Source organism: Perna viridis, chromosome 1 (assembly GCF_037379345.1).
Source record: "Perna viridis isolate PV_CMFRI_1.1 ecotype Kerala chromosome 1, ASM3737934v1, whole genome shotgun sequence".
Classification (NCBI taxonomy): Eukaryota; Metazoa; Mollusca; class Bivalvia; order Mytilida; family Mytilidae; genus Perna; species Perna viridis.
The window spans coordinates 28,399,051-28,423,375 of NC_142445.1; the positions used below are offsets into that span (position 1 = coordinate 28,399,051).

Genomic DNA, 24,325 nt, shown 5'->3' on the forward strand with positions numbered 1-24,325 from the left:
AAAATTGTCATTTTTTTTCTTTTTCTTTCTTTTTTTATAATACGTTAATCTTTTTCTGTTTATTTTTTTCATATACTGATTAAATTTCTGTTTATTTTTCTGTTTGATATTTAATGTTTTACATGTATATATTTTTAATTTGTATGTTTATACATTTATTTATTGCCAAAAAAAAATAGAATGAAATTTTATTAAAAATGACCACCTAATTAAAATACAATAAAGTTAAAAAAAAATATACGGTGTACTTACATTAGCATTTTCCCGGAATGTTTTTTACTTGTGATAGGTACATGTAAGGGGAAATCCTTTACGACATCGACCTCCTCCCGAACCTCGAAATCGATTAGGCCGAATAAAATTAAATGTATACCTCTGTTTCCTGTTACATGTCAGAAAAAAAGGGTTGGTAGGTCGGAATTTTATTTTATTTTATTTTACTTTTTCTCCCAAATTTCATACAGAAAACAACTTTAAAAAAAGCATCTTATTAACTACCCGGACTTTGTGGAAACCTAAACTTGACTACCATCTGTAAAATGTCGGTTCGGTTGCTGAAATTTTTTGTTGTTTGTCTTGAATATAAGTCAGTGGGGGTCAAGGTAACATGAAACAGAGGTATAATTTTATTTGGCCTTATGCATGTATATTAAGAGGTAAAATTAATCAGATGTGTGTATGAGATAATATCGTAAATGTTCAATATATGCATTCTGCAAATCTCCGTTGGGGGGGGGGTAATCTAACAAACGTGCCGTAATGAAATTATAAAAAAAAAGAAATGTACATATGTTAAACAGTTCATACATGTACCATATTATTGTCAAGTTCTAGTGATAGCGCTTCCTATTTCAAAGAGCCCCGTGCAGGCCCGGGTGTTAAAAGAATAGGCCTGTAGCAGCGCTAAGCTTGTCGTAAAAGGCGACTAAATAGTGCTCAGAACCCTAGCCGGGGGCTAGGGCGCTCTGCCCACAGAGCAACTGAGATTTGTGCCCCAGGTGGTTGAATGGGGTACCCCTGGCGTGTTACATGCTGGGGTTGTCAGGCTATAATACGGAAAACCTGACCGCAAACCATAGTGGTGCACCGTGTTGGGAAAGATGCCACGTTCCTCGCACGTTAAAGAACCCTACTGTGGTATTCTCCCGGAGTAGGAACCATAGGGCTCCGCCACAGGAGGCTAAATTGCCCGACCCTACCTACCTCTCCCTATTTCCAGTGGCAATCAAAATTTGTTGACCCCATTGTCCTTGTGTCCCATCCCTTTTTCATTTCATCACCATTTCATGTTCATTTTATCATCAATTTCATGTTCATCGTCTGAATATAGCTGAAATATTGCTGCTCGGACGTTAAACCCCAACAAACAAACAAACCAATTTCAAAGAAAAGTTACATATGACATGAAAATACTCAATGATTTAAACACCGACAAGTCACGCAAGTGTATTAAAATGGAAGTGATAAGACATAATCGTAACAATAATGAATAAGATTATCTTAATACATTTTTCTATTGGTTGAAGGTACAAAAAAACATAATATAGATCATGATAATATGCAATTGTAGTCCGATTGCTTTTATTGTCCTTAATTACATTGTACATGGTATGAATTGTTCATGATATTTGATATGGTATTCATGTAATACAAAAACAAGGGGAGTTCTGTGATTTCTTAATATATAGGTCAAAATGATGTAATAAAATCAATGTGAAAGTATGTATATGCCAATTTATGATAGAAATGTGTAACTAATTTGCTAAAATATAAGAAAGGTATGTTGTCCCCTAACAGTGACCAGCCTGAGTGCACCTGAATTTTTTATCTTTCTTAAAAGAAATAAAATTTTGTTTGTAACTTTTAAACTTAATAAAAAAATTACAAAAATAATGATAAGAGACTTAATTGACACTACCATCCAACACAATGTTTATATGTGTACATTTTTGTGCATGGTTAATAAAACATTGAATCTTTAAAATCTTGATTTGGTCATTGATAAGTGATCCGGGCCGAGATTAATGAACAATTCTATTTTCTCTAATCCTCCCATAAAATACACTCACTTATCGTTAAATTGAATTTCAGAATAACCTGAAAAATTCAGTTTTACATTGTTTTCTATTTTTCCACCTTTGTTAAAATACTCTAAGGCTAAATCGGTGTGTGAGTATTTCATTGTGTTGCTTGTAAAATACATGTACTGTGTCGTCGGTAAGTAATTTGAGATAGGGAGGTGTATAATATTTTTGAAGAGAAGTTTCTGTTCATATTTTTTTCAGATTATATATTATTTAAAAAAGCCTGTAAAAATATCTAGCATAAAATAACGATGGTGAAAAGTCATATATGAAATCTGTCAACTTGGTCGAATTTTCATCTTGATAAAACCTTAAAAATTGTCTTCATCTTAAACATCAAACCTTTTTCTTTGTTAAGATTTTAGAACTTTCAATAAATATTTAAGAGGAATGTCCATGTATGATGCGTCGCAACTCTTGAAGTCAGACCACAACACAAAAATCAACTAGACTAAAAGAGCTTTCTCTTAAGCTAAAAACTTTAACTCTAAAGTAATGTCCTCAAATAACAAGTTATATATGCAAGAAAAGCGTTAGAAATCCTAGCAATCTGATTAAAATCCTTGGTATTTGGAACTGAAAAAAAAATAATCGATATACTAATAGTTGGAAAGGAAAATGATAACTGTTATAACTCTGACACGCAATGCATTCGTCAGCAGCTTGACACGTAGAAACCTAGCTAACTCCATTACAACATTAAGTAAGTATATTTTTTTAAGAGTCCTAGAACATGTATGTGCGTTCCATTTTAAAAGTCTAGGTCAGTTATACGAAAGCTTTTTTAAATACACTGTAGCTGTCCACTTAAAATCATGCAAACTGATGTTTATTCTTTGGGTGAAAATTCACATATTATTTTTAATATGTTGTTAGTTACAGAATGTGGCAGAGTTATTTTTTGTATTAAAGATCATTAAAGTTAAATAGTTTCATATAATCTCTTTTCCCGTGGCGAAAAAATACCTGTCCAATTGAATGTAGTTAACATTCTTGAGCATGAGAAATGATTTACATTTTTTTTTCAGTTCTTAATGTTTAAAATATTCTTGTTAAAAAGAACTATTCCATTTTAAATCGAAATGAAAAAAACGCATACATATATTAGTAAATAAATGGAATTAGTGTGCGCTTGTATTTGTTCTTTCCATTTTTTTGTTCGTTTATCGGTCAAAGGGAGATAATCGATTTGGCTCGGAAAATCAGCAAACTCCCCGGATGTCCGCCAGAAACTGGAAACAGATAGACGCCATTTTTGTATTGCAAGGCGAAGCCTTGAAGCCATGTCAACCGTAAAACAGCATTTTTTTTAGTGTGATGATTGCTATTTTGCTTTATTGACCAATAATTGCAAGATTCTGTAGTGTGGTAAGTTTGTTTATAATACGCAGGTAAACTGATATGTCGGTTACGTGCGAGGTCGTTGGCCATCGGTTCGGTTGCTGACTCCCGACGTCAAGTGACGAAGAAAGATCGAATAAAAAAATGATACGATATTCTTTTTGAGGTACGGTCAAATTGATTACAAATATTTATCTGTGTACGATGATGTGATGAAAGTTTCATCAAGCAGCGGTGATAGCGCTTGTCATTGATTTTTGCAGCCGTCAACTGTTCGATGATCGAAATGACGGTTTGTCATATTAAATGACGTAGTGGCGTGATTAACGCATTTATTGACTAAAATTATTAGCTTAATAACTGACTGGTACCAAGGTTTTTGTTTAAACTTAGGAAATGTGGATAATATTATGTGACTGAGTTCAACATTTTTTATGAATGACTAATAATAAAATTAGTAGTGACAATGATTCACACTGATAAAGTAACAATATTAATAAAAATAAAACTTACACAGAAGACTAACATACACTGTTAAGCTACAGGAATGATCTCTTATTTAACTTAAATGATGGGAATAACAATGACAATTTTAATATGAGTTGTTCTCTTGTATGTACTTAGTAAACAATCAGATACATGTATTTGAGGTTTTTTTAACAGTTAGGAAATTATTTAAAAACAAAAAAAAACTTTTTTATTAAACTCTAATGGGTCATTCAAAACCTATTATTAGTTACAAAGGTAGCATTATGAAGGTTTGTTTCAGGTCCAACAAATGGTAAGGCCAAGAATTCCCCTAACATGGGAGAAAATATATGACCAGGCAGGCAGGGTTTTTTTTTCATAGAGCAACAAGAGAGGTGTTTTTATAAATGAAGGGGATTCTCTCAACTCTCACTCTAATGAAGTAACACTTTGTCGTAGTTCTGAAATGTTAATATTACCAAGATGTTATCATTGACTGTAATTTGTTATGTTGTACATATATTTATATGTATATTCATATTTTTGGGAATAACCTCTCTCAAGCAGCATTAAACTCGAAGCTATTGACTTTACTGTAATCTGTCAGAAGAACTTAATTTTTGTGTACATGTACAATTATCGTTTTGTTCCTGGATCAGTGTTCTAGAACTTTTCAGAAATTGAGGTTTCCTTGGGAAAAATCCATATAAAATCAACTTCCCCACAGTCGATGACTGCTTTTCTAACAGAACAAATCCTTACAGCATATGAAGTTTTCAACTTGCCACAGGAAAGTGTAACTAAGTACCTAACTTTCCCTGACCCAAATTTCACTTGCCCAGGGTAACGGGAAATAGGAATCATAGAACACCGTGGTTGTTAGCCATTTTGAGATTTAAATTTTGACTTGAAATATGGGATTATGTCAGCAATTTTTGCTTCAGTTTTTGTTTAAAATATATGAATACATTTGTATATGCTGAATCATAAATGATTTAGTCTAAAAACCCTGAAATCCTGGAGCTCCCCGTGATTCCCACCAGATCTATTTCCAGACTAATGCTGATAAACTTTGTTGACTGTTTAATACTATGCCATTTTATATGAAATTTTGATAAATGTCATTTTGTTCTTAGACTTTTATTTACTTGATACAAAATTTGAACACTAATACATGCAAATAAAAGCATAGAAACAAAACTAAACATTTATTAAATGAAATTCCATAACATGTGGTGGCTCCTAATGCTGATCAAATAATTTTCATAATAAAACTTTGTTGTTGTTTATTGCCTAATTATTACTGTGACATGTTGAGCAATTACGTGTGTCTTATTGTGAAATGTTGGTCTAAAAATCGTAGTCAGATCAGAAATTCTTTGCTTCCGAAAAAGAACAAGGCTGGCAGTTTTAGTCTGGTTGACTTTTAGACAGACAGGCAATTTTTTAAACATTACAATGCAGTGTTCTAGCTAGAATTTGAGGGGCGCAGGGAGGAGGGTACTTTAATGCGTAGCATGTTTTTTTTTTTTTTTCCAACCAAAAAGGCACGTTGTTCTTAGTTTTTTTTTTAAGATGTATGTTTGCATTAAGTCAGAAATGTCTTCCTTCATATTTTTCTTTTCTTGTATGTTTGTATTCTTATTACATACGTACCAACTTTTGAAAATGAAGGTGGAACATTGTGTGAATGGACAATGTTGCATCATATTTTGCAAACTGAATATGGTTTACTGCATTAATATATGCATGGCACCCTTATTGTATTATATAACCTTTCTCAATTGACCTAATGCCTTGTGAAAATATGTATTTGTAGAAAAATATTACCCTGAATTGAATTATTAAAGCTCAAAGTTACCCTCCATTAAATAGTTATGATCATACACAATCCTCATTTTTAGAGAATGACATGTAGACAATCTTGATAATTGTTCAAAGAGATGTGCAGCATTTTATCAATATGTTTCAGCTGATTAAGTGCTGGTGATTGTATCTATGACACACTATAAGGTGAAATGTTGCATGAAATATAGCAAATATTTGATATAAATTTCAAATTTATTTTAATTAAGTGAATTATTATTTCCTATAACTACTCCAATCAGAACTTTTGGAAAATGTCTTGTACTGTTGAAGATATAATAATGTTTTTAAAATATTGAAATTATAAGGGAGGTAACTGACATTTTGAATAAACAAACATGTGCAACTTGCAATTGTTTATGACCATGGTTCTACAAAGTTTGGACTTGTTAACTTGAAATGTCAAATTAATTGTGAAGTAGAAATTAATCATTAACCAATGATTGGCTGCCCATAAAATGGTGATAGGTCCAATCAGGACCCATTTTCTACTTGTCAAACATTGATGGATAATTACCTGAGGGTTAATTAGGACAGGATGTAGGTAATGAAGGTGACACTTCATAATTGGCTTGGGGTGCCGATAATTTATAAACTTGAGTGTTCAGTTAATTGTAAATGGGCACTAAGGGGATACTCAATATGGGCAGAGGGGCGCAGGCATGAAAGGGACGGGGGGCGGCGCCTCTCCATTTTGCCCTGGCTAGGACACTGCAATGTATTTATTTTCTATTATTATCTATAGCAGTGTTGAATCTTGGATCCAATATTTTTTTAATATTCTTGTGAACAAAGGCCAGACGTGTTCTTTTCAAACTTGGGGTTGCCAGAATATTTTTACCAAAACTCCCCCTCCCCGCTGAATTAAATGGTCGTCCCACAAATCATATTCTGTAAAAGTTTGTTTCACGTGTTGACTTGTTGTCAACACTAAAAATTCCTGAACTTGTCTGCACAAATCACAACAAATATCGAGGAAAATGGTGGGTATGGAGTAATTCCAAATACGAACAGCATTTTTTTGATACGTTTTCATAGAATCTTCACCTGTGTTCAGCTTTTTTGTTCAGCACAAAATAATCGGTGATTGTGAATACCCCTTGGTGACATTGTGAAGTCACCACATTTTTGCTATAAATGGACACTGTACGTTAAATCATTGTAGGTTAAAGCGCTTTACTGATTAGATTCAGATGTGGACCTCAACGAAGACACTCATAAAAACAATAATAAGCACTAGAGATTTTGGAGACATAGCCTACAGACGGAACGATCTTAGATATCTATTTACTAGATGTTCCTTATGATTTTTTTGTCTTTATTCTATTCTGCCAGTACCAGACGCTACTGTAGCCGGGTAAAAGTACCGGGTACCGGCTCTTAATGAAAGCACTGTAACTTGCAGGATGACCTCAGGGCACACACATTTCGTGTCATTATTGATTTTTGATCCTTCCTCATATTAAAATTTATAGCACAGTGCTTGTGGCAAGAAGGCACAGGACTGAGGTCAATAGTGCAGCGCTCAAACTCCATGGTGCTGTAAAATGCAGCACTTTTAGGGCCTGGGAAGAACACTGCATATGTGGAATGGTTCTTTAACGCTTAAGGTTGATCTGAGTGAAACTTGGTGTTACACTGACATATTGAGTGTTAAACACCCAGCTTCCACCTAGCCAACACCGACTGTTTGTATATTGTAAAAGTCGTAAAATTCAATGAGGCATAATGAGGAATTCATTGTATGATATGATGTATTCAGTTTCTGGTACTCAGGCAATACGGAGCACTACAGTTACAACTTTCAACCCTGAATTAATATTTTTCATGAACTTTCAGTGCGGAGTTAATCATTGCACGCCACAAATAAAACCATTTTACACTTAATGCAATTAATGTTAACAGAGAAAAAAGAACAAGTATCAGTGATATTATTTAAAGTTTAAGTTGGTATTCGGCATCCGTGATTAAACTTTAAATTTTATCCATTATTATTACAAAGCATGCCAAGAAAAGGATGGTTAATTATCTACAAACTTTTAAAATCAAGTGGTTCACTTATCTGGTGGTGTTTTCTCCAAGGAACCACCATTTTAAACAAATTTATTTCGCGACTTGTTTGCCACCATATTTGTTTATATTGAAGATTCAAGGTTATCAATCAAAGAGAGATGACTTAATTAAATTAAGTGACAAATTGGATTAGATCACCACAAGTGCACTCTGTAACTAAAAAAACGCGCTGAATTGTCTATTTTGAATTTTTAAATCTGCCTTTGAACTTACCACATTGTAATTCTCAGTAGGGCTATTTCTATCCATAGCAGCTAAGAGACTGACGTTGTGAACACTGTGCTTCCAGAGTGGTTTTATTAAGAATTTGTTTTGATTTACAAAGATTATTCCTAATTAAGTTAAGAAATAATAAAGTCTTAGTAACTGATTAATTAATGTAAGTAACAATGTGAATTGAACTTTCAATCTCTTAATTATAGCAATCTGTTTTAGTGTGAAATTTAGTGAAACACTCTGGCAGACACAAGTGTTTTCCACAGTGAGCACATCCAAATTTAGTTTGTTTCATTGGGATGGCCTCATCATTCATATGTCTTCTCTAGCAGAGATGGCATTTTGACTTCTTTTCAAATGTGGCGCGGAGTGAGACAGCTTTTCACTGGTGTCAAGGTTGGTCTTCCCCTCTTGGTGGTGGAAGTAAATCCATTCACCAAACTCTTAGAAATCATCACAGAAAAATCCAGAAATGTCATGCAAGAGTTTGTGTTCAACTGAAATATCTTAAAAGCATCAAGTTTGGCAATTTCAATCAGCATAAAGAAGACATGTTTACTCCATTAGTTGGTCTTGTATTTAAAGCAGTAGTACTGGATATATTGATCTGCCGTGTCTACTTCTCCCATGTAAATTGAATAGTCTTTGACAGACTTGGGACATAGAAATGGTTCTCTGGAGAAATTTCCATCCTGGTTGACAACTCTTTGAACCTCTGATGTTCCATGGTCATGTATAGTGGACAACACGTAGACATTCTTCTTGTCTTACCATACAGAGGCAACAAGACATCCCTTTTGCCGAAATTTCATGTCACCCCGTTCATTGATGCCAACTGGTTTTTTGCACATAATGTCTTTAGGTAGACCTCTTCTATTGTATCTCACTGTGCCACAAGCTGATGTTCGGAAATTTTCATACAAATCTGAGAAAAGTTCAGGGCTATTGAAAAAATTATCAGTATAAACATGATAACCCCTGTTCGTCAAATTAGAATTCTGAAGGCACCTTTTTATTACGTTTGACCCAAGGTTTTCTTGTGGATATCCATTTCTACCTGGATAAATGTCAATATATTGCACATAGGAAGTTGTTGACTCTGCTAAAACCCAGGCTTTTACTCCCCATTTGTGAGGCATATATTGTGGAAATTGCAGTCTACCTTTAAATGGAATCATTGTCTCATCTATAGTAATATTTCTTCTTCAACAACTGCGCATACAGTTCTCATTCTCTGTATTGTTATTATATTCGTTTGTGTCGAATGGAACTATTTTATACAATGAAACTATACCGAATACTTCCAGATGGAAAGCGGACAAAACGGGCACCTGTCTCGAAGATTGTACGAATGTATTTCGTCGTCTTCACAAAGGAAAGCCCATTTAGTGAAGAAAAATCAGACGACTGGATTTCCAACCATTAAATACATATAATTTGCCATTGTTTTGCCAATTTACATTTGGCAATTTAATGAAACAAATTGTTTAATGGTCAAACAGATATCGACCGCTATTTTGTGAAAAGTTCAAATGAAATTCCTCATTTATTTAGTTAAAAAAACAATCTGATAGGCTTCATTTATAACAAAAAACAGTTTATGATTAAATCGGCATGATAATCCTCATATGTCAGTCATTTATTTTGGACATTTTGAATTATTTTAATGTACGTATTTGTATGTCAAAAAACGATGTATAAAAATAGAAATTCATGTATCCTTAAGGATAATTTAGTGTTCTAAGATTCCTATTTCTAGTTACCCGGGGCAAGTGAAATGTTTGTCAGGGAAAGTTAGGTACTTACTGTAGTTACACTTTTCGTGGCAAGATGAAAACTTCATATGCTGTAAGGATTTGTTTTGTTAGGAAAGCAGTCATTGACTGTGGGAAAGTTGATTTATGTGGATTTTTCACGAGGAAACCTCAATTTCTGAAAAATCCTAGAACACTGATAATTTCGTCCTTGGGACGAGGGTGCTAAAAAGATCATTCTGTATGAATGGGTTAAAATGAAAATTTAGTCATGTCATGAAAAATTCGGCAATATGTACATGTATATTTCTTTTTTTTGTATTTTGTACATGTTTATCATTTGTTGAAGTGTTATTTTTTTATTTGGGTGATTTAAAAAAATGAAGCAAAAGTGTGATGAGATGGGTCAGATTTAAAATATATTTTATTGGAGTATTTTTTGCTCCAAGATATTTGTCATAGGTTATAATTCTTAATTTTTTAAGGGCAAAAGTAAAATGCAAAGTTGTTTTGAATAATTTCAATTTTTAATAACATCAAACATAATACAAATATTGCTTCATCATTGAAACATAATTAATTAACATTTCTCTTTATCTTTCTTAATTTGTTACGTAATGAACATGTAACATTTTGACACCTAAATTCAGCAAGATGTGTTGCATTTTTTTCCTAAAAACAACTAAAACATTGTTTTTTTTTTGTCATATATTTACTTGAGAGGAGATCAAAAAGTTTTGTTCATAAGATGAAAATATTTTTATAAATAAGTCAAAATTCTCTTTTTTTTACAGCCTGGTTATGGTTTTATAACTTAAAAAAAAATTAAGTTGATATTTTTTTTTCCTATTTTCTAAATATGAGCACTGAAAGTATACATGTTTTTAGTAAATTTTGTCAACACTCCTGACAAATTAAACAAAAAAGCAAACGTTGAAATTGATCAGTTTTATATGTTTAATCTATATAAGATTATCCTGTTTAAATAAGAGTTTAACATGCCTTTTTGAAAATATGCATCCAAAATTAGCCTTTAGAGTAATTTAGAGAAATTATTCTTTTTTACTATTTTGTTAGAACAAAGCATCAAATTCTTGTAAGTTGGTAATATATAATAATTGATTGATACAACTTCAGACACACCTATAAAAGTTAAGTTCAATTCTATTGAACCAAAATAGTATATGAATGCAACAAAATAGATTTTAAAGAAAAGTGTCACACTCCTGACATCTGTAGGTTAGATTTATACTCGGCGTCACATAAATAACATACTGTTAAAATTTGAATAAAAATATTTTCTACGACTTTATTGACACCAACCGTCATTTAAATTGTCTTAAATGACTTGCTCATTCGTTTAGCCAAACAGCTTCTCAAAAACAAGTCGCTTATTAGCTTAAATCATGCGTAACAAATCCTTACGGGAAAATCCCATACTAATATCCGCCATGTTGGTTTTTACGGGACGATTTGTTTACAAACGAAGTGCGTAAGTTCCCGTCGAACTCCGGTGACAATCGTCTGCTTGATCAACTTCTCGGTATTATACGTTGTTCGCGTAAAATAAATCCGAGATATCCGAAATAACGCCGAATTGCATTCTGGGTTCTTCGGTTTTTGGACAGACCATTTAAACGTAAACAACATCTCCTAGCAACCCGATCACTGTAAACATGGCCGACTTTTTACAATGTAAATATTGCCACCTAGAATTAAAATCTGACCGGAATTTAACGATTCAATGTTTAGGGAGAAGCCGTTTGGCTAAACGAATGAGCAAGTCATTTAAGACAATTTAAACGACGGTAGGTGTCAATAAAGTCGTAGAAAATATTTTTATTCAAATTTTAACAGTATGTTATTTATGTGACGCCGACTATAGTTAAATTGAAATATAAGTTACTGAAGAAATTCTTGATGATTGGTGATTTATGTGTGCAATCAAAACTTTTTTTTTCTTAATTTCATTGCATTGGTAAATTTATATGATTACTTTTAAAAACAAATTAGTATGCAAATGATAAACAATTTGCTCAAGTCAACATTTATATGTATATATAGATGTAAACAATAACATAATCTAAGAACAATACAATATTTCAATATCTGAAGTTTTATGATATCAACAAACATAATCAAATGTTTAGTTTTCATTCATTAAAGACTTGATTAAGATCTGTCACACTCCTGACAGACCCTTTCAAAACCTTAATTTGACCATATGAAAATTTCTCTTATGACAAAATTGTAGCTTCAATATCTACTTGAGTGCATCTCTGTCATAAATAGACCTTCAATATTTCCACCTACATGTAATTTCTGTTTGATTTGTAATATGTATCAGAGATTTACTTTTATATAAATGCATGATAATATCGTTTTGGAATGATATTTTCAAACTAAACCTACGTGAAATTACCATTATCTGAACAAAACATTCTATCAAAATAAAAGTGATGTTGAGGAAGTGAAAAAAGTGATGGAAAATTTGTCACATTCATATCTTTATCAAATAATATAATAAGCAATTAAACTTCTGTACAATAGGGCAAAAGTCAGTGATCCCTGAGACTTAATTCATAGTTTATCAACACTGTGTTTAATGTTATCTGCTCTAATCTTAATAACAATTTCCCTCCCTGGAATCATTTTCAGGAGAGGACAATGAGGAAATAATGTCTGTAACTGGCTGCCAGCTACAATCTGGATCTTTAGGCTATAAATAAATGTTATTGCCAAAAGGATCCCTTTTCAAATGTCGTAAGTGAACTTCCTCATCAAATTCCAAAACCTGAAAGGAAGAAAATTGAAAAAAAAATGTATTACTTGAAAAAAAGAGAAATTCTTGATATAAGTCTAGGAAGCATTGTAGTTAAAATCAGGGACATTGAAAAGCAATTTCATGTTCTCTTATTATTTAAATAGATATTTAAACCATTAAATTTGACTATGATTATTCATGGCTGATACATTCTAATCTATATTATACGAACATGCATTATCACTATCAGTAAAGATGACAGAATTGGTATTGAATGAAAGCAATTACTTTCTTAGTGTTTGAAAATAATAAAATTAAAATAAAAATGATAATTTTAAAATTGAAATTAGCTCTAATATGGATAATTTTGTTTGCTTATTTTGATAACACCTTGGGGTCTTCTGTCATTAAGTTTCAAACTTAATTTACCTTTAAACATTTTTGGTATGTTGGAAAATGTGAAGTACCAAAACATCCTGAGTTGCACAGTTCAGTATCCCTTAAAACAAAACTGACCGAATAAAATGCCATGAAGCTGTAATGTGATGAAGTAGTATAGTATTCAGTGTACATGTGCAAGGGTCCAGAAATTTTGACAGCCCATGCGGACATTTTATCAAACTTCAGCAAACATTTTTGTCAGTCTTTTACATGCTCAGATCGAAAATAAACTTAAAAAAAACATTTGTATGAAGTTATTTTCCGGTAAATATTGGAAAGTGTGTTATTTAATCTCATACTCTGTCCTTTACAAAATATCTGAGCAAGTGAATGAGTTTGGTTTCGACTACACATGGAACGTCCTAACATGTAAACAAACCATCGTATATCTCTGACTTTTTCATCACAGTCAAACAGCCTAAACCTTCCGAGTGATGAAAAAATGTGGATTATTTATAAAAGAAACTCGCGAACACATTTTGTATGTTGACTTAAATGGTCTGTTGACTTCTGTGTTAAAACAATTCAATCGACGAATTAATAATTACAAACTATGACTGATTTGTAGTTCCATGTGCTTTCATTACCTCTGAAAGATTGGCGGGAAAATGATGGACTTGTCGATCTTTTTTCTTAATTAATCAACTAATAAATGTATGAAAATTCTCCAAGTTAATTCAATTAATTCGTATCCGCAGTGGGGCTGCACATGTACCGTAATTTTAATTATGCAATCAACTAATCAGTTACAGGTAAATCATAGTCACGGGTGACTCCACATCGGCTAAAATTGACACACCCCTTACAATTAATTTCCAATAAACAATTAGGAGACTGGTAGACAGGATGTTTATACACTAATAAAACCATACATACATACTGTAATTTATAAGGGTTGACAATTTTTTATGTCCAATATTGGAAAATGGTTGTCGGTCAATGACCAGCATTTTTGACCGTTTCTAGATCCATGTATATGTGATAATAAAGGTCTACAAAGTTAATATTTGTTGCACTGTATACATTCTCTCATGCATACATGTTTAAGTTCATCTTTCTGAAGAAAAAAAATAATAAAGATTAAGACTTATCCTGGATGTCACATGGTATTTTTCTGAAAAAAAAACAAACAAACAAACAAAATTGAATAGTCTTTACTGCGTTCCTTGGAGGTCCTATTTATTGAAGATTTAGCTTCAACATTTTGTTTTAGCCTTTTTTGACTGTCTGAATGCTGGGAATTTAACAACCAATCTTCTCATACAGTCACTGCAAAAAACTGGCTTGTTAATGTCAGGAGTGTGACATTTGATCTTATTATTGGAACAAAACTAAAATATAAGTGTTTAATCATTAAATAATTTATTCTGTGATAGAAAAAAATACAAAATAATGTCTATGAATTATTTCATGCTTGTACATCATTAATTGTTTCAAAATAAATCTTTATTCAAAGCATTTTATGTAATAAGGTAAAAATGTGTCAATTAATATAATAGGCTAAGTACTCTGAACAACTATTACAATTACATTTTTTTTTTGTGTGTCTATAGAAACAAGACACTGTTTACTTTATGCCCTTAATCAATGGTATGCAATCATTTTAAGGTCAAAAAGGGAAAGGAAAAAAAGTGTCACACTCCTGACATATATTATTTGGATTTTACAGCTATGATATTGGTTCTATCAAGGCGCTATCACATTTTCTTCTTAATTTTGGACAGGTTTGCCCGAAAAATACAATGAAAAAATAAATTAACATATAAATGTAATTTTTCTGACAAAAATAAAACCTTTGTCACATTGCTGACATTTTGGAGCTTCTTATAAGAGCCAAGATATCTTCAATTTATATGGTAGGTATAACTCTAATTTATTAGGAAGACATTCCTTTGACATTTAACCATCATAATGTAACCATATTAATTATCTTTTAAAGTCACCATTTTTTTCATGGAACTTTCATTTCAAACATCAGTAAATTTTCATGTATTTTTTATTCGTTATCCTTTTTTCAAATGGCTGGAAGAACTGCTATGGAATTCATATAATAGTGGGAATAGATAGGTCTGAAAGAAAAATAATCTAAATTCATGCAGTAAGCCAAATAAAGGCAGTAGAAATATCATAAATGCTTTAATTCCTGAAACAAAAAAAGGCCTTGATAAATTTCGTCACACTAAAAGCGTCACACTCCTGACTATTTTGACACATTATTTATGGATAAATTTTAAACTGTCACAGATATCTTTACGAAATTCTGCATGTTTATTGATGTTAACCTGCTTGTTTTTTTTTTTAGACCAACAACGATGCTCCTTCATTTATTGTTGGAAAAATTATTCACCAAATATTAAAAGGCTTCATTTTTTTTATCACCCATTTACAGCTACGTCCAATTAGTGGGAGATATCACGAAGAAATATTACTTTGTATTTTATCAAGTAATAATGCAGTCTTTTTTGATATTATAATATTGCGCTTTTGAAAATTAATATTAAGTAGCACTCCAGCTAAGGATCATGCAAAATGTGATTCATGGGTAAAAAGCCTACATATTTTTATTTTTGATGTTTTGTTTGAAATGTCATAGTAAGCAGAAATTAACACGTGGTTTTTCATATAACCCGTGCTCTTAGGAGATAAAAATTGTGTAGAATGCACTGTAGATTTCAAAATTAAGGGAGATAACACTGTAAATGGCGCTCAAATACAATAGAATCTACTGGATTTTCAATGTGGATTATATCCTAAGAGCGGGCAGATTTCAATGAATAATTACACATTTCATTGTATTGACCCATGAAACAACTTAATTACAAAAATAAAAATATGTAGCCTTATTTGGGGTATATCACATTTTTCAGGTTTTGCATGATTCTTACAAAGACAGCTACTTAATAATTATAAATAAAACACTTAGAAAGTATTGATTGTTGTAATTTGATTCAAGTGACAACAGTTGGTGGTTTTTTTAGTCTCTGATGGTTTTAATAATTAAACGGCTTTTCAGGGAACTACACTAACAGTGGTCTGGTAGTCCTGTGCCACCCTAATTTTTGAGAGGACTACCTGAAAAATTTTCATGGTAGTTCTATGGGCTATCTAAATTTTGCCTTTTTTTTCCATAAGATTCAAGACCAGAATGGCCATTACAATCTGCTGACTACCTGTTTTACCTTTGAAGTAGTCCTGTTGACCACAGAACAAATGGAATGAGTGAAACCCTGCTTTTCTAGAAATGTAAGAAACTAATTACAGGTCCCAAGTCACCTGTATAAGAATTGTAATGTAGAAGTCCTCAATCAGGATTGTAAACATAGTCAGTAATAATTATAGGTTACAATTTGTTGTCCAAATGTTGACGAGACAGCGACCTCAGCTAGTCATTTTCGACCGCTTCAAATGCTTCAAGTTAACTCAGAGACATTTCTAATTTAAAGTATGTTCCCAATATAACCTGCATATGTCTTTATTTTAATTATAAGTTTTGTTCAACGATTTTGAACTTTCATTGATGCCAACCGATGTTTACTCCCGTATCGATATAAAAATAATCCCTTGACAAACCTCGCACATATATGTTGACTATTTCTAGAAATTTTAAATGAACACATTGTTTACAATGTCTCTGATTTGTGTCTGGTCATCAGATGGACTGCAATTATTTATAATTCAATACCTGTGCAGGTCCGGGTGTCAAAAGAATAGGCCTGCAGCAGCGCTAAGCTTGACGTAAAAGGCAACTAAATAGTGCTCAGAACTCTAGCCAGGGGCTAGGGCGCTCTGCCCACAGAGCAACTGGGTTGTGTGCCCAAGGTGGTGGAATGGGGTACCCTTTGCATGTTACATGCTGGGGTTGTCAGGCTATAATACGGAAAACCTGACCGCAAACCATAGTGGTGCACCGTGTTGGAAAAGATGCCACGTTCCTCGCATGTTAAAAAACCCTACTGTATTCTAGTATTCTCCCGGAGTAGGAACCACAGGGCTCCGCCACAGGAGGCTAAATTGCCCGACCCTACCTACCTCTCCCTATTTTCAGTGGCAATCAAAATTGTCGACCCCATTATCCATGTGTCCCATCCCATTTTTCATTTCATCATCATTTCATGTTCATCGCCTGAATATAGCTGAAATATTGCTGCTCGGGCATTAAACCTCAACAAACAAACAAACAAACAATACAGGACAGCTAAGAAGTATGTATCAACAATAAATGTCTTTTTTTATGATTTTCATGTTACATGTATATCTGTCAGTCGTTAATACCACATGCTTATTGTCTCAACCACTGTTTTATTGTTCTGATAGCTTGGATTAAAGGTGGACAAATCAATTAATGACTCGTGTTACTAGTATAGATTTCAGTGATTGGATTAAGATTTTTTTTTCACAAGTCCCCCAGAATCCCCAATGGATTTTGCAGGTTTGTCACCTGGGAGGTCGGGTACTAATGTCCATATTTTCAGTGGAGATCAGTGAATTTAACTTCACCATGTTGGGTGAATTTCACCTCCAGGTCAGTGATTCTCTGTACACAATTAACTACGAGAATATACAGTGTCCCAGATGGGGGGTGTAACACTCGCATTTCACTGAAAAAATCCAACTGACACTATGTTACGAACTAACACAGATTTAAATCTCTGACTTGAGTGTTAGAGAAACAAAAGTCGTTGAGTGTAGTGTAATTATTTTCCCAAAACGGCTTTTTAAATTCCTAGTTGTGTTTGCCAAAAAAAAAAATAGCTGTAAAGTTTGCTGATTAGACAGTCATAGAATGCAAACAGAAAATGGTGAACTCAAAAATGAGACAAGGAATCTAATTCGGATATCCATTAAAGTGAATCCGTTTAACTCTGGTTGAAGGAGATTTGAAAAGTCTTCAAATACGAAAGGGAAAGTTAAATGCGATTTTTGTGATGTTGTCCTTACACAACAGTAAATATTTTATGCAGAACAAATTAAAGAAGACATATCCACCATATCTATTCTCATTATAGAAAATATTCAATGATTCCCATCACCCAGGGCAAGCAAAACTTGTGAGGTGAAGTTATCTTTCATGATTTAGTGAAAATTCAGTATTCCGATTTGTGTGGCAAGTACAAAAGTTTTGAATTAATTTACCAAAGGGTTTTTAAGTATTGGAGTTAAATAAGATAATTCGAATTTTTCTGCATGTTTATTGACCTGAAAATTGCACTTTCATGTATGAAGTGGTTTTTTTTTTTTTTTTTTTTTTTTTTTTTTTGTAAAAGGTATTATATTCTCCAATTGAGCCGTATTTATTTTTACATTATTGCAAAGCTAATGAAATACTGTCATTTGGGTATTGTCTGTCTGTCAAGTTAAATATTGTATGAGTTGTTTTTGTTAAACTGAACAAATTTTAACCTCAACCATTTAAAACTTTATTAAAGGGTTAAAAAGTCTTAAGACCAGTAGTCATTTTTACTCAGTCGCATCTATGACATGTACATGTAAGTGTCTCCCATTTTTATATCTGAAAACACATGTGCAAAATGTATGTCACAGAAACTACATCTTGTGAACATACATGTAATAGAGAGAAATTTGGTATCCTAAAATTACTCAAGATTTTATCAGTTAGTGACTGTTACGTGTGAATGCTTCTTTTTCCAGGCAGCCCAGACACTCAGTAAAACCAGCACATAAATTTTGCTATTTTTCTTGTAGAAACTGAAATGACCAAAACTAAATATGGAAAAGCAATTGCACAGACATCAGTTCTCCAAGATACAGATGATAAAATGCAGCTTCCTATTTTGTCCATAAATTCTATGTCGGAGGTAAAACCAGATATTGACCCTCAATGTTATTGTAAACTTGGAAGTAATTTCAAAAATGTGAATTAATTGCAAGTACTAATGTAATTTAAACTGACCAAACAAAAATATCAACATGTACAGTGTAGAAGCAGAAAGGTGTCGGGTCATTAAGCTATGAATATTGCTTGAAAATATCAACTTTGTTGTAATAACATATAAGTTGTTCATAACATAGCAAAATATATAAATATAAGGGAAAATAATATTTTGTGGCATTAATTCATTGTAATGATGTCATAATGGTGCCACAATTTTACACCATTTAGCAGAAGTTGCTGAGAATTGATCATTCTGGTTTTTTTTGTATTTGGATATATCTACTCCCAGAAAATTTATGTCCACACCCAAGAAACTACATAATATTTTTACATATGATGAACATGGTAATAATGAATGTATTCACTTAATGTGAAGTTGTTTCGTGGGTGTGAATACCATTTCCTTGCCAAAAATATGACCAGAAAGTGAGCAAAAAGTACAAAATTTGACAATATATGAATATTGGTAAATATCAGGCAGTGTTTCTGTCCTTTCAATGCATGAAATATCAAAAGTCTTAATGTCTTCTCATTTGTACGGATTTCAAGTCTCCAAATACACAATTAAATCATTCAACACTGTGTTTAATTTTTGGCTAATAAGACCCTCTATTATCCCATCTCCTTTCCTTTATGTTTCAAAAATAAAAATGACATAATAACTTATGACACAATAATGACTATATATAGAGTAACATAACTTCAAGATTCACCTGAATAAATGATATTCAGTGACTTATGCTAATGATGAAGTGACCAATTATAGCACATCAACTCATATTTTTTGGTGGTTTATGAGCAAAATTAGTTCTATTTCATTATTTCAAAATTCAATTGTAATGTGATCAAAGGTAATTTTACTTACATTTTTTTGTAGATTAGTCCATTGATTGATTAACATACAATACTTGTGTTTATACAATGAATATCATTTAACAATGTGTTATGTAATGTTAATTAAGGATTACTTAACAGTTATAATATCAATTTTGTACAAATGTATTTTCATTTATTGTATACCTGTATATGACAGTTTCTTCTCAATTATCTACATGTAAGTGTTAATTCTTTAAATTTTAATGAAAAATCTCATGAGCCAATTTCATTTGTAACACATGTATGCCTTGTTGATCACGCAGTGCTATATGTATCACCATAATGTAATTTACTCAATGTTATCTCTGAAATTAGAACATCTTCAATCCTTAGGGACAGTTAAGAGATTTTATTCCTAAGCTGTTGGCAATGGTCAAAAGCAAAATGGAGGATAAAACTGCCAAACCAGACTGGTGGCCTGATGACTTACCCTGGTCCGATACACAGACCCATGTTAAATATCAACAGGTTAGTAAAATTCAAAATCTAGGTATTGCAGGAAGTAATGATAGCTGTCTTTTGCATATTTTTTGATAGCCAATATCTAAAATGGTAATTTTCCTTGAATTCCAACAATTTTTTTTTTTCAAGTTAATTGCAGGCAAATCAAAATGTGTGGTTGATGTTTGAGAAAATAAACCCTGTCTTCTGTTTAAATTTTATGTCTGAGAACTTTTTATGTAATAAATTTCTAACTTGTCTTAAAAGGACTTAAATTATGTTTAACTCAAGGGTCCGGAAATTTTGACAGCCCATGCCGGACATTTTATCAAACTTCAGCAGACGTTTTTGTCAGTCTTTTACACGCTCAGATCAAAAATAAACTTTAAAAAAATGTTTGTATGTAGTTATATTAAGATAAATATTGGAAAGTGTGTTATTTCATCACATACTCTGTCTTACAAAATATCAGAGCAAGTGAACGAGTTTGGTTTTGACCACATGTGGACGCTCTAACATGTAAACAAAACATTATATCTCTCGGACATTTTTTCATCACATAGGCAAGCAGCCAAAAACATCCAAGTGATGAAAAAAATGTTGATTATTTATAAAAGAAAATGCGAACACATTTTGTATATTGATTTAAATGGTCTGTTGACTTCTGTGTTAAAAAGATTCAATCGATGAATTATTAATTACAAACTACGACTGATTCATAGTTTCAGTTCCATGTGTTTTCGTTACCTCTGAAAGATCAGCGGGAAAATGGTGGACTTGTCAATCTTTTTTCTTAATTAATCAACTAATGTATGAAGATTCTTCAAGTTACTTCAATTAATTCATATAGGCAATGGGGCTGCATGTGTACTGTTAATTCAATTATGCAATCAGCTAATCATTTACAGGTAAATCACAGTTACTGGTGGCTCCATGCGGCTAAAATTGACACACACCTGTCAATTAATTTCCAATAAACAATTATGAGACTTGTAGACAGGATGTTTATACACTAATAAAACTATGCAGACTAATTTATGAGGGTTGACAATTTTTTATCTCAGATATTGGAAAATTGTTGTCGGTCATTTGCAAAATTTGTCGTTCAATGACCGGCATTTTTTACCCTTTCCGGATCCATGGTTTAATTATTCAATTAGTTAAAATTGTATGAATGATTTCTGACTATTTTAATTTAAGCAAAAATCTATCATTAATACATATATTTGTGTTCTTTTTTGTAGGCATCCTGGGAAGATACATTGAGAAATGTTGTCAGGTGTTGTTATAGACATCTTGGTCAAGAGAAACTTTTGCAGGAAAGCCCTAAGGACAAGATAAAAACATGTTACAATTCTACATTGCCTGTAAGTTAATTGACTTGTACAAGCGAATGGCATCCACTCATAAACTGTCTGAAAATATGATTGTTCCTTAGTTATTTCTTTCAATTAATGAGAAAATTTATCAGTGCACTCATGATTCAATGTGACTTCAGTTTGATGGCAACAAGAATCAGTTTAAAATAGTTGACCAACTTTTATAATTCCATATTTTGAATTAAGATAATTGTATTTTGTAATGGTCATTTCACAGTAAAATGCAGGTTTTTTGCCAAAATTGTACAATGAATTTCAAAATCAAACACCAGGTCTTACATTTATCTTCAAGTATTACAGACCTCTCAATTGCTAGGTTTTAAAATAGAGTATTTAAAAATTGACATTATTATGAAAAAGACCATTATCAGGGGAAAAGATTAACGGTCGCCACTTGCCAGTGGCGACCAGAAATGTGCCTGGGTGACCATTTTTTCCATTTTAGTAACCCAGCCGGTGATTTACAAAAAAGTTCTTGTAAACAAAAGTTGCTGTCAGAGTTTTAACATATTACCATTTTGCTCGGAGGTTAAACCCCAACAATCAATCAATCAGTCGATCGGAAACAGCATCCCTAAATAAATTTTATTGGTAACAAGTTTTAATGATGCGGAAATCTTTCATAACTGAAGTTGGTTTCTTATTTAGAATTGCTTATTAATTTCTGCATCCGGTATTTCATAAAATGTGGAAATTTATTTCTGGTTCATACCCACAAATAAGTATTTTTACATTTTGTCTGAAAAAGTCTTGGCTATCAACTTTTTTTCTGGGCTAATTGATTTTATAGTTAAGAAGCCCAGGTGGCTACTGGCCTCACAGAGTTAATCTTGACCCCTGATTTTAATTATGATTTCAGTCACAAATAATCGATTTATTTATGATGTAGTGCGAGATGTAATATTAATCTGACAATTGCAAAAGTATTACCTCACATACAGCAACAACAACAACAAATGTTTACACTCTATAAGGGTATACAATGTAGTTGTACATGACATTCTAAATTGTTAAGTAGCAGTCTTTGTAAGAATCATGCAAATTTTGTAAAATGTGATACACCTTAAAAAAGGCTACATATTTTTATTTTTGTTATTAAGTTGCTTTTTAGGTCTATATGATGAAATGTAGAAGTATTTATTCCAATCTGTCTGCTCTTAGGAGATAATCCAAGAGTTTCTATATATTTTAGTGTCATTTAGAGTTGTCTCCCTTAATTTGGAACTCTATAGTACATTCTAAATAATTTTTATCTCCTATGAACAAGGGTAATATAAAAAGTCACATGTTACTTTCTGTTTACTATGACATTTTAAATGAAATATCCAAAATAAAAATATGTACGCTTCCCAACCATGAATCACATTTTGCATGATTCTTATGTGGAATGCTACTTAATAATTTACTTAATAATATTTCATTCTTTCAAAATTGTTTTACTTTGTTGATTGTGTTTTTAACTGCTTTTGCTTGGATGAATCTTTTCTTTTTGTAAAAAAAAATGCTTTCCTCTTCTTCAGACATCAGTGTCCCCAACATTGCTGGCTTGTTTACAGCAGAATACAGTATTAGCAGGTATGAGATCCCCCTATAGACTAATTTACATATTGCTTTTATTAATTTAATTCCTGATGAATTTTTATTGTCAATATAAAAGTTAGATTCATGTTTTGATACCTTTGGGGTGCATATTATGCATTAATATATAAGAACTGGCCGCAAAATAAAAGATTTTGGTATGAGAAAAGACATTGCATAGTGTAAACAAACAAACTGGAACAGTGTTCTCCCCAGGATTTTTGGACAGTGCTGTATTCAGCGTGCGTGACACAATATTAATAGGTCCCTTGTCTTAAAGTGCCACTTCATATTTTATGTGTTATTTTAAAATTGATCTGTATATTCAAAATGTACTTTGCTGTTGATTTTAAATAAATTATTCATAGGTTAATATTTTACCATTGCAGAAATTATAACTTTCATACAGTTTTTTATGCCCCCCTCAACAATCTGTTGGGGGGCATATTTATTTACCCCTGTCCGTCCCTCCATCCGGATTATGCATGATCATAGCTTGTGAAATATTACGGAAATTGGTGATAGTTACACTTCGTCATTTTACTCAGAAATATATGGATCATGGCTTGTCCGGCTTTCTTGTACATCTAAAATATTTTACAGGATATTTCTACACATGATGAAGGTGTGCAGGGCCAAAGGATTTTGATTTTTGTGAAATATTATAGAAATTGGTGATAGTTACACTTAGTCATTTTACTCAGGAATAGGGATATATAGCTTGTACGGCAATCTCCTCGTACAGTTTTTGAACTACATCTAAAATATTTTACAGGATATTTCTACACAATAGAAGGTGTGCAGGGTCAAAGGATCTTGATTTTCATGAAATATTACGGAACAGGGTGATAGTTAGACTTTTTTTATTTTTGTCAGTAATATATCCCAAGCAACAAAGTTAGGGATTTATTATGGGGGTATTAACATTTTTAAGTGTCCATTAATATGTCCATCAATCCCCTTTTTCTCATCACAACTAGTCTGACGCTACCAAACAGAATTTCATGACACTATGTGGCCAGGATACAATATGTAGATATGCATATATTTGGGAATATCTGATCCCCAAATTGATTCCATGAGTAATACAAGCCTTGGAAGGATTTCTGAATCTGCTAGCCACGTCTTCATACAAAAATAAACATGTTCCT

At 32.3% G+C, this 24,325-nt stretch overlaps 1 protein-coding gene across 2 annotated transcripts in view; it reads left to right on the forward strand.

The window, feature by feature from the left end:
• The first annotated feature begins 3,287 nt into the window (after positions 1-3,287).
• Positions 3,288-24,325, forward strand: part of LOC148628181 (uncharacterized) — a 31,011-nt gene continuing 9,973 nt past the window's right edge. Inside the window, exons 1-6 of one of the 2 annotated variants that reach the window (XM_088584288.1) lie at positions 3,288-3,452; positions 16,140-16,250; positions 18,711-18,823; positions 20,110-20,244; positions 21,462-21,584; positions 23,117-23,171. In XM_088584288.1, coding sequence (XP_088440414.1) covers positions 18,719-18,823; positions 20,110-20,244; positions 21,462-21,584; positions 23,117-23,171 — 418 coding nt within the window. In that variant the 5' untranslated portion in view covers positions 3,288-3,452; positions 16,140-16,250; positions 18,711-18,718. The remainder of the gene's footprint in view (positions 3,453-16,139; positions 16,251-18,710; positions 18,824-20,109; positions 20,245-21,461; positions 21,585-23,116; positions 23,172-24,325) is intronic. The other variant, XM_088584279.1, reaches the window with a different exon arrangement.